Source organism: Agelaius phoeniceus, chromosome 13 (assembly GCF_051311805.1).
Source record: "Agelaius phoeniceus isolate bAgePho1 chromosome 13, bAgePho1.hap1, whole genome shotgun sequence".
In the NCBI taxonomy this organism is placed as follows: domain Eukaryota; kingdom Metazoa; phylum Chordata; class Aves; order Passeriformes; family Icteridae; genus Agelaius; species Agelaius phoeniceus.
In genome coordinates this window covers 3047091-3063767 of record NC_135277.1, presented here as the reverse complement: position 1 = coordinate 3063767, position 16677 = coordinate 3047091, and the positions used below count along the sequence as shown (strand labels likewise).

Sequence of the window (16677 nt, the reverse complement as noted above, 5' to 3'; positions counted from 1 at the left end):
GCTCTTCCAGCGAGGACCGAACTCGCCGCGATCCGGGGAAGGAGCAACTTTCAAAGTGCAGCTGTGCCCGGAGCTGTGCCCCGGTAAGGTCGGGCCCTGCCGGGACCACGGGCAGCGCTGTGGGAGCGCTCCTGCTCCAGCCACCGCCACTCCCACGCTGGCTTTTCCTAAAAAACTCAAACCCTCGGAGCCTAAGGGCGGCCCGGGGGCGGTGTGGGTCGGGTCTGGGCAAGGAGCTCCATCCTCCTCCTCCTGCGGGCCAGCCCTGCCCTCGGGGCAGGCCGGGGGCCGCGCCGGGGGACTCGCCCTTGGCCGGCGGGCCCGGGGCCGGAGGAGGAGCTGCCGTCCCGCTGCCTTTGCTGCCGGGCTCCCTCCGCCTCCCGGGCCGCGGAGCGAGGCGTGCGGGCGGCGCCGGACAAGGAGGAGGAGGAGGAGGAGGCGGCGGTGGCGGCAGCAGCAGCGCCGGGAGCGCCGGCCCGGGACGCAGAGGTACCGTGGCTTTGCTGCCGCTTCTCGGGCACCTGCCCCGCCGCCAGGGCAGTCGGTGTGGGGGGCTGCCGGGGCGTTTCAGGTTGAAACGAGGGGGGAGAAGCGTTTGTTTTTAAAGAAAATGAAAGTTCGGAGGAAACTTTGCGGACGGGAGCGCGGCCGCCCCGCCCGGCGGGGCCGGAGAGCGGCGGGAATCGCTGTGAGGGGACGCCTCAGCCCGGGGGGTGGAAAGCGGCTGGCAAGGCTTCAGAGACCCCCCCCAAAACGGGGTGTAGCGCCTGGTGTACCCCCGGCCGGCCAGGATGTGGAGAAGGGATGGCTTGGTGCTCGCTGGTCGCCCGGGACGAAGGATGCGGGTCCCTGGGCTGGCCGGGTCCCTGGGCCGGCACCTCGGCCCAAGGTTCGCTATCGGCACCGCACAGAGCCCCAGCGCCTTCCCTCCTGTCCCAGACCCGTGGTAATCCCCAGGCGGGGTTGTCAGAATCAACAGGTGGTTTGGGTAAAGCACTGAAGTTTTAGCAGGGCTTTTTTATGAATTAGGAAGCGATTTTGGGCAAGCTGTGATGTTTCTGTGGGCCCGGCTGTTTCAGGCACAATGCACAGGGTCAGACTGGGCGGGATGGTGAAGTGGAGAGGAGGGGGTGGTTCAGGTATGGGCAGTAGCAGGTGTCAGGACTGGGAATGTGAGAAATGGGATATAAATCCCATTTACACCTGTTCAGGCGTGTTCTGCATGGTCCCTCTCCTTCTGAACGAGATTGTGCAGAGCACATTGACTCCCTAAATCAGATCCCTAATCAAATACAATCATGGTGTTTGCACGTGGTACAGTTGTGTGCACCTTCCTGAAGGTAAAGCTCTGTGGGTTTTTGGTTTTTTAAAATTATATTCAAAAAGGTCCTGAAATACAGGAATCCTGCTTACCTGGACACTGTATGGCACAATATACATGGCTACAGCATTCAGTTACTTGCAGTTAAAGGAACTGATTACCAGAACCACACTGCTATTTTTCCTAAAAGTTATTTTTAATTTCACTTTATACAAGGAAAGTTTCAGCCTGGGGAATAGGCTGAGTAGAGAGCTAAAAATCAGGAGTGGAGTGGTTTTCAAGCCTCAGGGGTCCACGCTGACCCCCATTGAGTGTTTCTTGTACAGTTGCTGTGGGTGCACATGGTTTGTCCCCATGTCAGAGCAAGGAAGTGCCTCAGAAACCATCATCTGCTGCAGAGCTGGTGGGCCAGTGTGCAAGGGGAAGTGTTTACTCTCCCTGGAGCTGCTCAGTGCATCGAGGGCAGCTGCTGGAAGCATCACATCCCCTCCACTGCCAGAGCCAACAGCCTGGGCAGCTCTGGGCAGGTGTGAGAGCCTCCCTGACACCTCTGCCTGGCGTGTCCCACCCGTGGCATGGGGGCACGTGTGGTCCCAGCTCCTCCTGCCAGTGTGGGCAAGGGAAGCTGAGGTCAGGAGAGAAGCTGAGTCTGGTGGGCCAGGGCAGAATTCAGCCCTCCAGCAGCACAGTCCAATTCACCAGTTTGTGGGCTTGGATCTGGGATTAGGGGTCACCTCCATCTCGGCCTCCTGCAGCACCCAGAGCCCAGACTGGGGCACAGGGGTGCCAGTCTTTGTTGCTGCTGCCAGGCACTGCAAAATCAGGGTCAGCAGAAGCTGAGTGCTCCTAAAATCCAAATATTTGCCTAGAAACAACTGAAATAGGATGCAGTGATTTTTAGTGTTATTGGCTGGTGGTTGAAATCCAGTGTAAGGAGGGAGGAGCAGAAAGCTTCCTGGAGAGGGCTGATGGATCAGCATATTTTTATATTCCCCTTGGCTTTTGATCCCAGTTCAGGAAGCCAGCTCTGCTCAGGGAGAGTCAGGGAAGGTCTCAGACCTTGCTGGCTGCAGTGGGAGGTGGGTGACGAGCTACAGCCTCAAATCAGAACTTCATCATCACACACCAGACATGAGCAGAACCAGTAAGAGTCAGTTGAGGTGCATCATGTCACATCTGAGAGGCGTTTACTGACTGAAACTGAAAGCAGAAAATGAAGGAGCTCTGATGCTGGTTGGACAAACTCTACAAATCCTCCAGGAGTTTGAGCCTCTCTGTGGAGAGGTTAAGGGGTGGCTGTGCAGCTGTGAAAAGGGAAGGAGCTGGAAGTGCCTCAGGAGACTGAGCTGTGCAATTTTCTGCTGCCTGTTATACCAGGCAGTTCACAAGCAGCCAGCCTTTAATAGCTCCTAAGGGCCTGATTTGCCTCCCTGAGTGAAGAAGCCTGATGCATCCAGGGTGGGAGAGTTCTCAAAAAAGGGCTGGGCAGAGGGGACAGCAGCTGGTGTGTTTCTCTTTGCTCTCTTCTCTTTTCTACAGAGGATTATCTCAGTAGCCACATCAGTGTTCTTCAGTTTCTCACAGTCTTACAAGAGCTGTGGTTGTCTTTGTGGATGAGAGAGGTTTTGAGGTTGCATTTAGGATTTTTCCAGCTGCACTGCAGGGTTTCAATGGTCTGCCTTTACACCAGCTTGTGGAGAATCTGAAACTGCAGCTGTGACCCCTGCCCATCCCCTTGTCCTCTGCCCAAAGACTGAGCAGCTTTGGTGGTGAAAAATTAGGAACATTATCTTTCTGTAATGCAGAAATTAGTGGTCGCAGTCCCCTCTGTTAATTCATGTTGTGCTCTTAATGAAGCTAATATGAAAATAATTGTATTTATAGGATGATAAATGTATTTCTGCAGTGTGACATTTGGACAACTGTGCTGATAGTGGAGAGGAATTAACATGTCACCATTTCTACAGTGGAATGATTAATTTGTTTTCTTGTTTATTTTTAAACAGAATAAATGATGTTTATTCAGGATGGTGCTCACTAGCAGCCTCTGCTCCTGCATTCACGAGATGGGGATCGTCCAGCCTTGACAACACTGCTCAGTCTGAAGTGCTGTGGAAAGTTTGTGTGTGGGGCCTCCACAACTGCCACCCAGAATGTACTGGTGTGTGGGAACGGAGGAATCCGCTGTTTGCAGGGAGAGCACCATGGATCCACAGAATGGTAAATAGCAGGATTTGTTTCTTTCCTCTTCACATCGGGAACAAAAGGTTCTAAGAGAACTCAGTAGCCACCTGCCACTGGGCTTTGATGGAGTTTAAAAATGTGAAAGTTTTTTGAGCCTTGATCTTTGAAAATCTACAGTCTAGAACAAGGAATTTTACTTCCAGGGAGGGTGATGTTTAACTATGGAGGTGGTAAGAATAGCATTTCCCTGAAGAGGGACGTTCTCCAAAGGCCTGGGGAATTAGTCAATATATGTATCACGTCTCACCAGTTCCTAAATATGTTCTACAAGATCTGTGCTTTTTCAGTGTGTGAATGCAAATATGTTCCCAGTCACTGATGCAATGGGTATTCAGGATATGAAAGCTGCTAAAATCAGAGCATCTCTTCTCAGCCTGAACAGATATTAACCTGCTCCAGTTTTACCCCCCGCTCCGATTTGATGGCTTGCAGTGATTTTATGTTGGGCTAGATTAGAAGGTTTGTGTTTATGTAATAAAGTAATTCCCCTTTTAGAAGGGACATATGCTTCAGGTTGCTTCCTGTGAATTTTTTTTTTTTTTTTTCCCTGAGCAGGCAAATTATTTTTGGATGGCTTCTCTCACTGCAACCCTCATCTCCCAGGCACTGCTGCCTTTCTCTGAGTCAAACCCCAGTTATGTTTCTGCAGCAAGAAATAGCCTCCTGTTCTTGTGTAACGGTGTTCCCCCCTTGCAGCAAGTGCTTCATTAGGAGGCAGCATCTGCGCTCCAAGTGTGGGAAGAAGGTGTGTTTGACGCTTTGTAGTGAGTAAGCAGGCTCCAGCAGAAGCTAATGTTTTTGCAGCCTTATTTTGGATTTTATCAGCAACTATGAAGCAAAACCTGATAGTTTATTCAGAGGCCTCCTTGTCTTGTTTGAAGACGTTCCTCACCAGCGTCACAGGGAGCTCTGGGAACTCTTTCCTTTCTCCGTACGTATTCTGCCTGTTCTGTGATTTTCCTGTTTGCTTTTGGTAATTAGCATTGTACCTTTCTGTAACATTTGGTTACTGAATATTCTTAAAATTCTTAAATTCTGTCTTCTGGGTTTCTCTCTGGAAGAAATTATCTCCACTTGAATACTAAGCTATAAACCATGAGAAGAATTTTAATCTGCGCTAACGGTTCGCAACTGTTCAGAATTGCTAAATTTTTGTTCTGCAGCAGTGCTCTGACAAGTTTTGTCTCTGTTTAAAGATACAGTAAATAAATTATTGTAGGAGTGAATAATGAAGTGGAAAGTGGAATAGTTATATTTTCTATGTTTTGAGTTCAGGTTTTTTTCCTGAGAACTTTATTACACATTGCTGTTACGTAATTATATTCAGTTAAACTGGTTAGCTGGAAGCATGCAAATCTCAGTGGTAGACTATTCTATATGGATAAATCTGGGTTGTATTAAAATAGTCTACAGTGCTGGAAAACTGGGAAAGGCATCCTTGTAAAGCTTAAGATCCCTGTACAAGGCACCAGTCTTGGTGGATTTGCTCTTTATAAGGGTATTGTACATGCTTAAACTCATTGTTTGTGTCCTGCCAAGAATGATTGTCATTAGCTAACTGGTCCACTCCCTAAGTTACTGGTCCTTGTTCTGGCTCGGATCCCGTTACAGGGCTGAAGCAGGAGCACGGTGACTCACTCAGCCTCCACATGCCAGCCCATTGTTTATGCCCGTGAGGAACAATGTGGATGCAGCCTCCTGCTCCCATTCAGCGGGAGCTGCTGGGAAGGGGAGTGAGATTCCGGATCCTTTCTTTCATACCGACATCTCATTAGTGCTCAGTGCTTGGAGTCTTTTTCTTTTTTGGGCAGGAGGGACTGGCTTGTGCCTGTGGGGGGTTTAACCAGAGCTCAGTGGTGCTGGGGGCTCCAGGGTGGGTCAGCTGCATCAGCAGGGCACCTTCCAGCAGGTCCCTGTGCACCTTCATTATCTGAAGCTTTAGGATTTTTTAGGTTTTTTCCCTGGCAGCTATAAAGCCCTGGCCAATTGCATGTAGAGAAAATCACACTCACAGCATCCTTGTTAGTTGGAGTAACATAGAGTGCAGGGGCTCACCTTGCTCAGGTGTCTCCTCTGCTGTTCCTCCCAGTTTCCAGTGATTTCCCTGTATCCCAGCAGGATCCCAGCTTTCCTGGGAGTGGCTGAGCTGTGTTTCAGACCTGGACCCTCTCTGCCCTCTGGGGATGGTGCTGGGCTTGACTTGGTGGTGCTGACCAAGCGCTCGGAGGGGATTTGTCACCAGAACACAGGATGAGGCTCCCTTGTGGGTGCTCTCAGCATCTCCTTTGCTTCCTCAAACCCTGCTTCCCCTCTCCTGGATTTGTTCATCTTGTCCTAATTAAAAGAAACTGAGCAGGGGTATGGGGGTGGCTGCAGTCTCTCATGAAGTACAGGGTTTGGGGTTTTTTTAAAACTTGGTTAAAGAGCTCTGCATAATCCAGAGGAGGTGACATGATGTGAATTTTGTAGGAAGTACAATGGAAGCTCAAAGGCATCACTTTATGAATGTGTAGAACAGCATAAAGATTCATCCCCTTTCTATGGGCTAATTGATTTCTTTGAACGTTACAAAACTTCATAGCTGGGATTTAATTCTTGCATGGTTTTTTAGGAGTTCCTCAGAGATGTAGGAGAGCAATCATTGTCTTCTGAAACATGAGTACTTCTGTTAAAAAGCTTATCTCCTTCTTACTGGGAATTTTATTCAAAGTCACAGAGCATTCATATGCCACTGGTGTGTGTCTCAGAGGTGGGATTGGATTATCCTTCAGACATGCCAGAGGGTGTCTCTTCTCTCCTGCTAAATCCAGAAATGAGCCCTGAAGAGGGGTGTTATGGTGGAAGGTGTCTAACATTACATAATTGGGGACAACAGTGCCAAGGAGAGCTGCCTGAAACTTCACAGTAGCTTTGCAGGTATTAATTAAATGCACCTTCACAACTTCTTTTGAGGCAAATCAGTTGTAACTTGGTGACTTTCCACTGTCCAGGGAAGGACAGATGGACATGGACAGTGTGTCTGGCAAAGGGACCTAAGTATTACACGAGGGACCAAACAAGTAACCAGAACATATGACTGGAGTTGTCATTTGGAGTGCACCAGAGGCCCCTGAAGCTGTGCTTTGCAGGTGCTGTGGTGACCCTGCAGCTCACAGGGCTTTCTATTTTATCAGAAAGAATCTGCCCACAATGGCAGTGACCTTTGCAACCCCACCCATGGCTCAGCTCAGATCTGACTCACAGGGAAAGCTGCTCCTACTGCTTCCTGAATCCTGGGAAAGGCTCTGGTCTGAGCAAGAGTTGAACTGGAAAAGTCAAGGGGTCCTTTAACAAAAGGGACAGCTCAGGAGCAAGTGCAGTTTTATAGGGAAGGTTTCACAACAGTTTGGGTGGTGACAGTTCAAGGTTGGCCAAGAGCAAATGGAGCAGTTTATCCTCCTGGGACACACTTTGTGCCTCCAGCTTTGCTCCTGGTTGGCATCAGGGCAGGATATGTGCAGAGGTGGACTTACTGGTCCTGATGGGTCCCTTCCAGCTCAGCCTGTTCTCTTATTCTATGATTTCCTCACTGTTGTTGCCTTAAATGTGAAGGGCGGGACCTGGCAGCATGAATAACTTCGTTTAAAAATCTTTCCTGCTGAATAGAGGAGGAAGGGAAAATCAGCACCACTGATAGCAGTTTGTTCCTCATGAAATCACCGTGTAAACCTTAAAACCTTCCCATCAGCTGTGTGGGGACAGGACCAGCAGCTGGGCTGAATAACAGGGGAAAAGTGCTCACAGCCTCTGTCCTGCTTTTTCCATGCACACATCGCCCTGTAGTAACATTAGCCTGGGTGTTTTGTGACAGTGTGGAGTGAGAAGGACAAGGACAGGATCTGGGAGGTGAAGTGAGCACACAGAGCCCTGGTGAGCTGCAGAGTGTGGCAGTTGTGTGAAGTTCTCCATAATCAGACTAAATCAGCCTGGAAGGTTTGCTGGTTTTCTTCCTGCTGGTTAAGCTGTGAGTAAATTCAAGTCCAAACAGCAAACTGAAAGGGTTCCTGTGAGCTAAAAAAGCAGAAAATAGAACAGGTTTTGTATGTGAGTCAGTCTCACTGCAGAGTGCCCTGCAGAAGGAGAAGTAGGAAATGCTCAGCAGGAATAGGAAGTACACCAGTAAAGCAGTAATAGGCTTGTATTTTTAAATATTTAAATAAACTCTTCATACAGAAGTGGTGCAATCTCACAAGGGGCCGAGGGCTCCTGCGGAAGGCTGGTCTGCAGCTGAACATGCCTGTGGTTAAACCTGCCCTCCTGTGCAGAGCTGGCTGTTACAACATCCCTCCAAACCTCCAAACCAACCTGTGTGTCAAAAAGGGGCAAGGAATGCTGAGGCATTTACAATTTTCCTGACAAAAACCATCAAAGCCAGCCTGCTCTTGAACTTGAGGGCCGTGTCAAGGAGGGCAGAGCTGCTGGGAGAGCCAGTGGTGCAGTAAAGACCTTGGGAAGTTAATTGAGCAGAGAGTCTGACCTGAGAGCCAGTTTGATTTACAGGCAGCAGTAAAGCATTGATCTTCAACTGAGCTGCATCTGGAATGATCTGCTGCTTTACAGCTTTATTTTTACACCTTCACATTAAAATTATTTGTGGTGTATTACATTGAAATGTAACTTATGACAACTCTATCAAGAAGCCTGGAAAAACCCGAAGATAAGGTGATAAGGTAGCAAAGAAAATCCTTTGCCCTTAGCACTTGTACACAGGGAGTTCTTTACAATGTTCCTGAGGTGTGATTTATGAGGGAGCTTTCAGGTGAGGGTTGATTCTGGGGTCATGGGACTGCTGTCTTCTGTTTCAGTGGGAAAAAAGCAATTGATAGTGTTCACACCAACTCAGCCTTTACCAGGGCTGTAATTGATGTAGTGTTTTGACAGAGATGTTGTAGGTGATTTTATACTTGCGTTAAGAAAATGCTATGAATTACGGGGTTTTATCCTCCCCAGAGCCTATGGGGGCCTTATCCAAAACCCATTAAATTCTTTGCACTGACATAATGGGATCTTCAGGGATCCTTACAGCATTAAGTCTGTGGTTTGTTTGTTTTTCACTGCTCTGATCAATAGTGGGGCTGTCAGGGCTGTGCTTGCAGAAGGCAGTGAGCTGGGAGGAGCTGTTTGCATTGCAGATAGGGGGAAGAGATGGATTTTATACCATTCAACTCCCAATCTGCTCTATAAAATCATAGAATCATGGAATTTTTAAGGCTGGAAAAGACCTTTAAGGTCACTAAATCCAACTGTTCCCCCAGCACTGCCAAGCCCACCATTAAACCATGTCCTCAAGTGCCACATCCACACAGCTTTTAAACCCCCCCAGGGATGGTGACTCAACCATGGAGTCTGTCTCTTAATAGGTTCTGTTTCAGATTTTACATCAAGTCAGGCTGATATTTAATTCCTTCCCTTAATCCAAGTCTGTGTGCTCATTAGTGGGTCAGCAATTGCTTATTTGCATGATTATGTATCACCACAGCAGCAGCTCTTTTATGTAAGCTGCTGATATTTTCACAACAGAAGTGTCTCCATGTTTTTTAATTTGTGCCTTGCCTCACTTTAGGGGACCTATTTAAAAAGCCTTTAAGTTTTAGGAAAGGCTCTCGCCCTTCCAAAAGCCCTTCTGCAGTCAGAGGGACTCTGGGAATCTGCAGTTTGTGCTGCTGGCAGCACTTGGGGTCTACCATGGAGATGCACAGTGGGAAACCTGGGGCAGGTTTTTGGCTCTCTGTTTTGGCTCTCCCTCTCTACTTGGAGAGGGCAGCAGATCCCTGGTGAGCTTCAGGAACTTCTCATCTGCAAAGACAACCCCACGAGAGTCACCCAGGGGTGAGGGAAAGGGTCAGTGTGCCACAGGAAGAGTGGGAGGAAGGAGGTGGGTGGGAAGGAGCTGGGACCTGGGGCTGGCAGCTGGAGGAGCAGCTTCATTTCCTCTCTGATAGTCAGTGTGTGGATCCCAGGCATAAAGGTTGGCATTTCAGATGCTGCTGGGGAAAAAACTCAGTCCCAGGCTGTCCCCAGCTCCTCTCTGTGCATAGCTGAAAATCATGGAAAAATAACGAACCAAAGCAGTGACTCAAACAAGAAGTCTGGATAAATTTAGCTCAAATATTCTTGGTATGTTTGTGGTCACTGTGGAAATTGCATCACTTCTTGTTTTAATGATCAAAATATTGCTTGGAAAACTGGCATGGCTACCCGAGAAGAGCTCAAAATGAAATCCTTTAAAAGCAAGTATGTCTTTGGAATTGCTTCATCTGCAGTTAATTGGTTTTGGGGGTTGTTTGTTTTATTCCTGTCTTGGTTAAGGAGTTTTTGGACTGGAGGTTATTGCTGCTTAATTGAAAAGCCACAAGGTTTAGAGCTGATACACTCTGCAGTGTGATTATCTACTTCATATAAAAGTTCTGTCTGGGGAGTAGGATTCAAAAAGAGTGCTGGTAATTGCTGAAGACAAGACCTCCTCCAGAATCTGCCTGCACGTCTTTCTGTCTTTCACATCAAAGAGCCTTTGAAAATGCTTTTATTTTTGCATCAAACAGGAACATTTTAATTTTTTTTACAACACTAATGGACAGGATCCCTTTTCAGATCTCATATATAGCCTGAAAAACAAAAAGCCTGGCTCCTTAAGTGAGCTTGTAATCCTGGTCGTAATTCTCCCATGTTTTGCACCTTGGACCTTTCACACAGTGGCAGGGTGTGAATAAAAGCTGCCAAATCAAAGCCATTTGCATGGATAGGAGCAGGGTCTTGGATGCAATGGATCAGTTTGTCAAAGCTTGGTGGGAAGGGGATGAACTGTGCCCTTCCTCATGTTGCTGTCTCTGCCTTGCAGCAGACATCCAAAAATGCTGTGAGCTGCAGCGGGGTCACAGTGTGGACACAGGAGCCTCCCAGGCAGAGTCCTTGTCCTCCTTTCACTGAAATGGGTTCTGATATTCCCAGGAAGACAAAATACCCCCCTGCAAAAGCAGGCATTTCTGCCTCTTGTAGGTTTTGTCACAAGTACAGGAAGGTTTTATGCATTTTTTGGTGGCCCCATTGAAGCTTTGGTGGCTGTCTGGGCCAGCAGCAGAGGCCTTTCCATCAGGTTTCTCTTCTGCTGCAGCTGCAGCTGTCCAGGTGATCCTCCCTCTGAGACTGTCCTGGAAACCAGGATCTTCCCTGACTCCTTGGGAGAACAGTCAGAAGTGGGAAGTGCTCACATTGAGTTCAGTAGAAGCTGGAGTGAAGCCCCCCTTCCTTCACTGTTTTGTGTGGATTTTTTGCTGTCTTCTCCAGACTAACCCATCCATCCCTTTCCCCTGGAGCTCTTCCCAGCTCTGCACTTCCCTTGGCTCTGCTGTTGCCGAATTGTCCCTTCAAGTCTCCTCATGCCAACCATATCCAATATCTTGATTGCATTTTCTTTTTCTCTGCATGCAACACTTTAAACTGATCCAGAGTGGTTGTCTTAGTGATAAGTGAGAAGTGAGGGTAGCAAGGAGTATTTTATTAGTTAAGCAGGCACAGTAAAGAAGCTCATTGAACTGTGTCTAACATGTGCTAAGCTTGGATTTTGCTGCGTGGGATGTTTGCCCCCTCAAATCTCCCGAAAGGCTTCTTCCTTTAGATGTGTCTCCTGAACATACCAGTCTTTTAATAAAAATATTCTTTCATTTTTCAAACTTTAGTCAAAACAGCTGGAAGGAATGTGTGGGTCAGTGTCCTGGTGTCACACTCCTACACCTTCTGTCTTTCTGGAGAGACAGATTTTGGCTGCTCTTAGTTTTGACCAGCAGTGGGGTTGCAGTGCTGTAAATGGGTTTTCCACTGAGGAAGGTGTTTACATGTTAGTAAGTGAAACACAAGCTTAGGAACTGCTTTTTCCAACTCAGAGAAGGTGTGGGATCTCTGGATGTGTCTTTGGTGGAACTGGTAGAAGATTTATGCTAAGAAGAGACCTGAGCAGAGACCTTGGGCCTGTTTTCCTCTCACTCACACCCAGCAAATCCCTCCTGAGCCCCCCACACATGGTCTCTCACAGCTGGGGCTAAAAGCATTTGCTTCTTCTAAAGCAAGTTTTAATATGTGTCCAAGCAGCAGAAGTGGGCTGACTATGAGGTGGTGCTTCCCCAAGGTGAATAATTAATGTTTTAATTTTTTTAGAAGAAGAATTTTGAGCAAAGTATTTCTCTGAAAGAGAGAAAATATTGGTGTGTGGGATTTTTTCCCCTTCCGATGAAAGCTTTGAATGTTAGGGAAAAGGTTCAGAAGAAAGTTAGCCATGAAATTTTATTTTGTGAAGTTTCAGATGAAATCCAATCGTGGTTTGGTTTCATGGCTGTAATATTTGATTCAGTTGGACAGGAATGGTCTCACTGGAGACACCTTTCACCATTTAACAATCCTCCATTTCCAGCCATGCCTGGAAACGAACACAAAGAAAATCCAAAAGTGTTGTCATGCTCCTGCATGCTTAATGTATATCTTCCAATTTAAAATTTGGAAAGCAAGAGTGGCATAGCTGGCCTTGCCTGCACAAGCACATTTCTGAATGATTCAAGCTGTAGGATGGGAACCAAATCACTGAGGCCAAAAGACAAAAATAGAAACTTTCACTCTAGAGCTGAGTCATTTGTATTTTCAATACAGCAACTCTCTGGCCATTTGGAGCTCTCAATAGCTTCTCTTTGGGGTGGCAGTAACAGCATCACTGTTCTCTTTGGGCTTTGCTGATCCTTTGCACCCCAAAGAGGGCACTGCTGGAGGCTTGGGGGTATTCCCACCCTCTGTGAGAGCAGTTTTTGTTCTGTGCTTGCTGGGGGACATCCCTGCCCCATTCCTTCCCTGCCCAGAGGGAATCCTGCTCCTCTTGCAGCAGCTACAGCCCAGAGCAGTGGAAGTGGAACTGCTCTTCACAACCAACCAGTGGGGAACATCCTGTCCTCTTGCTTAGGAGAGGCATGTCCCAACCCCTTGTTCCTTTTCCATGGATAGCTGCAGGTATCATTAGTGACCCTGGATCTATTTTCCACTTTCCAGCCTGGTTTGCACAGTGCCATGAGGGGTTTGTTCTGACACTCCTATTCCAATGTAATTCTTTGTGCTCTCTCTGACCCCATTGCCTTGTAATGCCTTTGTGCAGCCTCTTTTGTACTTCAGCAAAGAATAACCAGCTCAGCTCCATTTTAACTTCTTGGACAACACAAACAATTCCCAGAGTCCTGGGATTTTGGGAGGTGCACACACGAATGCGGGAGCCTGCCCAGATCTGGCGGTGCTGGCACTGCCCAGATACTGCTGTTACCAGGATTTGAGGCTTTTCTGTTCCCCCTTCCCTCATTACCCTGGATGATGAAGAAATGATTGTGTAAGTGTGGAGCTAAAGCCTTTGGAGGCGTCTGTTTCTCATAACTCTGTCCTGGAGCCCAGAGAAAAGGCAGCAATCCAGAGCATTTTTCCACCCGGGACTTAATATTTTCCTTTCAAAGTTGCACTAGCAAATGCTTTTTTTCCTTGCAGGTTAAAAGTGTTATAAATAGAAAATTTCCAATGATTCTGGTGATAATTGTTCACTTTACACAACTGTACCTAAAATTGTCAGTGTGCCCTGGGTGCTTGCTGGAAAACGTTCAGTGCAGATCAGCACGATGTGTGTGTGGTGCTGGCATGTAAACAACTTCAAAATACTTCCACAATCTGCAGGAATAGTGAAAAAGATCCCTTCAGCACTGGATTTTTGCCTTTGAAGCATTCCTCTGTGTTTCATATCTGGTTTCTTTTGGGGTTTTAAGTCTCCTTTTGGGGCAGTGAGCATTGATTGTGAGCTCTGTTGTAGATGTGGGTGGCTTTTGTGCTCAGCACATCATCTTTTCCAGTGCCTTTGGCAGGCAGAGCTCAGTGCAGAGCTTAGTGCAGAGCCACTCCTTAATTAGCTGAAATAATGGATGTTTGGGGGAAATGGAACCACAGGAAATAGGCAGAAAAAAGTGTGTGGAGGGCTCCCACTGTCCTGAGAAGCTGGCACATCCCACTTGTGGGAAATATTAATTAGGGTCAGAGGGGGCATGACCCAGTTCTGGCACAGGCTCTCCAGTGGGGATTTGGCACTTCCCAGATAAACCACCTTGTTCTCAGTGTCTTCTCACAAGGGCATTTATTGGTAGTTCTGGCCATTTTTCAATCCTGACAGAAACATTTTAAAGCAGAATTGGTTGAACCACATATATTTCACCTAAATCTGAGAAAAGGCAAAGCAGATCACTGGCTTCTTGCTGCAGGATGGTTTTGAGACTGCTTCTGGCAATATGGGCAGGTGGGGGAGCACCTTGGTCTGTGGCTTTATCTTCTAAGAAATGAATGAACAAAATCTTTTAACTATTTTTTTTAAAAAATGAAACCTTGAAGTGTCAGCTAGATAGAGAAGGAACCCAAAAGATACCTTTGCTTCATAAAGCATTTTTACCCACTAGGGTTGACTGAAAAATTTCTTTATTTTTTATTGACGAGCCCAGGGTTTTCTTCCTTGTTTGGGATGGGATTTTTCAGTATCTCAAAAATTTCCAGAGGACTGAAAAATTTTTCTTACCCATCTAATAGGAAAGTGCAATGTAGGGCAGATCCATCGTCCTTTGAAATCACTGGAGGTTTCCTGTTGGCTGCTGCTCAGTTTGTTAGCCTGAAGTTTTCCAAAGCAGCACAGGAGGCATGAATCTGTTGCAGAGACTCAGAAATAACATGGCTTTCCATTAATTTTGCAAACCAGCTGGGCAGAGCTTTTGTGGGGTAGTATTGAAAAACATTCAGTGACACCGGTGAGTTTCGGAATGTTTGGAGGTGCTGGCTTTAAATATTCCGCACATCTTCACCCTCATCCCTGTCCCGTTCTTTAGGTGTGCAGTGGCAGCACTCAGAAGTCAAAATGGCAAAAGATTAAGCTGGTGAGGGTTAGCTGCAGCCATCTGGTGCTGTTGAGGAATTAATGTGTGAGCTCAGCCTCCCTGCCCACCCCCATCCCCACATCCTCTGCACCAGAGGCTTGGATTTCGCCGTAATGGGACAGGGAGATGAAAATATCTGTCAGGGCTAAACTGTGGTAGTTAATTCAGACAAAGGAGCAGCCAGCCAGCCATTCCATCCAGTGGCCACTGCAGGAGCTGCTGGTGCTGGAGCAGAGGTGGGTGGTTATCAGTCCCAGGAATTAACAGCTGAGTTGGGCATCGCTGGGGGGATGCTGTGTTAAAGCATCAGCTTGATTTGCTCCCGGCTCTGGAAATACCTGCACACATTATGACAAGGTCAGTAGCAGTTTTCAAGTTCTGTTATTGTTGTAATTCTGTTTTTGCAGGAGGTTAGCTTCCTGATTTATCCTGGGTTAAAGCATCTCATTTATATTTTCCTCTGCTAAATAAAAATATCCTACCTAGTTGCCAAAGATCTGCTGGTTACGGAAAGGCCTAATGTGGCATTTACAAACTCTTGTGAGTTTATGTGTCAGAGATGCAGTGATTTGTGCTATTAAGAAATAATCATCTGTGCATTGTGCTGCTTTGTTATGCAGCTCTTTGCTGATTCACAGCACTGACCTGCAAACCCTCCCCTTTTACTAATGGCATGCTGTCAGTTTAGGAATTTTAGAGGGGTTTTTTTCACCTGCTGTTATAATAAGGCCTGTGACAGGGTCTAACGACACATGACCCTAAAATTCTCGTGGTACTCTTTATTACTAAAAAGGCTTATTTTTATTTGGTTTTTCTGAGCTGGGCCAGCAGTCTGTTGCACTTTAAAAGTGATACCTTGTGCCCTTTTAATGGCAATAAAATAACATTGCTTCTTTATTGATAACCTCTGGTTTCATTGGGATATTTTGTAAAAGAAAATTAGTCTTGCCCTTAGCTTTTATAAAGGGCTGTTATGGCAAAGCCACACTTAAAAGGTATTTCCAAAGCATAAATCATTGAAATCAAGAGAGAAATAATTCCAAATTTAGTTGTTTTTGTACAAGCTGTTAAATGGTGTGAGGAATAGATGATGGATGCATTTTTGGTGTCAGCAGATGCCTCCCCTTTTCCCCTCACAAACAGCCCTGCGTTTGCTTACAGCTTTTTTAGTAGAAAGCAAGAAAAGAAAAGAAGCTGTGGATTTATGGAGAGGTTAAACAAATATGATGCAGAGATGCAGAGACTGCATATTAAAGAGTAAACTCCATGGCTTTATTTTCATAGATGTTCAAAGGTGTTAGAGAAAAAAAAAAACCCACAGGTTCCTCAGTTCAAATAGGCTTCATTTATCTGCTTTTTGGTGCTGCTTTGGGGCAGTGCTCTCAGAGGAACCTGTGCCAGCACAGGAACTGCCCAGAACTGTGTGCAGTAAAGCAGAAACTAAAAAAGATGGCACTGGGTGTGTAAAGTTTCTGGAGTTTCTTGGATAGTACAGGAATATCCAAGAAGTCCTGCTGGGATGTCATCCCTTGCACACAGAATGTGTATTGTGCAGGAACCAGACCCTGTCGTGCAGCTGGTTGTGCACGAGCTGGTTCCTAAATCCATAAAATCCAAGAATGAACAGCCCTTTGCTACACCTGGGCTCAAATGCTCAGCATGTTGCACAATCGAGTCCAAAAGCAGAGGTTCAGTGTTATTGAGCTCCAGTGTTGCTCTCCTGTCTCACTGCTCAGGGCTGGGTGTGGCTGAGGTGACTCTCACAGGAGAGCCATGAGGAGCTCAGGCAAGGAGCAGGAGACATGTGAGGTTAAAAGCAGAGCAGAATTTCTTTGGATTTCCGCCCAGATTTCTGCTAAAAATGGCTGGTGCATGTATTGGCAAAACGTTATTCCCAGCCCACATGAATGTCACTGCTGATGATAGGTCAGTCATGCATCTTGTGGAAATAAACCAGTCTCTAGTCAGTAAAATGTAGTTTTCCTCATTTATTTTCCCCCCACTGGTGAGTATAAATGAAGCTTATAGAACATGCTGCTTCTTAATTTGCCCTAGTATTTCAGAAGCCAATATATCATTTACTAAGTCACCAGGAAGTCTTCTGTGAACTGGATAATTTTGTTGCTGAGATGTTAACTTTGCTCTGCT

The 16677-nt window shown here is 46.8% G+C and overlaps 1 protein-coding gene across 3 annotated transcripts in view; it reads left to right on the top strand.

Moving 5' to 3' along the window:
* The first annotated feature begins 404 nt into the window (after positions 1-404).
* The window catches only part of LRRK1 (leucine rich repeat kinase 1), a 73166-nt gene continuing 56893 nt past the window's right edge, over positions 405-16677 (top strand). Inside the window, exons 1-2 of one of the 3 annotated variants that reach the window (XM_054642085.2) lie at positions 405-489; positions 3328-3541. In XM_054642085.2, the coding sequence (XP_054498060.2) occupies positions 3475-3541 (67 nt within the window). In that variant the 5' untranslated portion in view covers positions 405-489; positions 3328-3474. Of the gene's footprint in view, positions 490-3327; positions 3542-3978; positions 4497-14665; positions 14887-16677 lie in introns of those variants that run through there. The other 2 variants (XM_077185385.1, XM_077185386.1) reach the window with 2 other exon arrangements.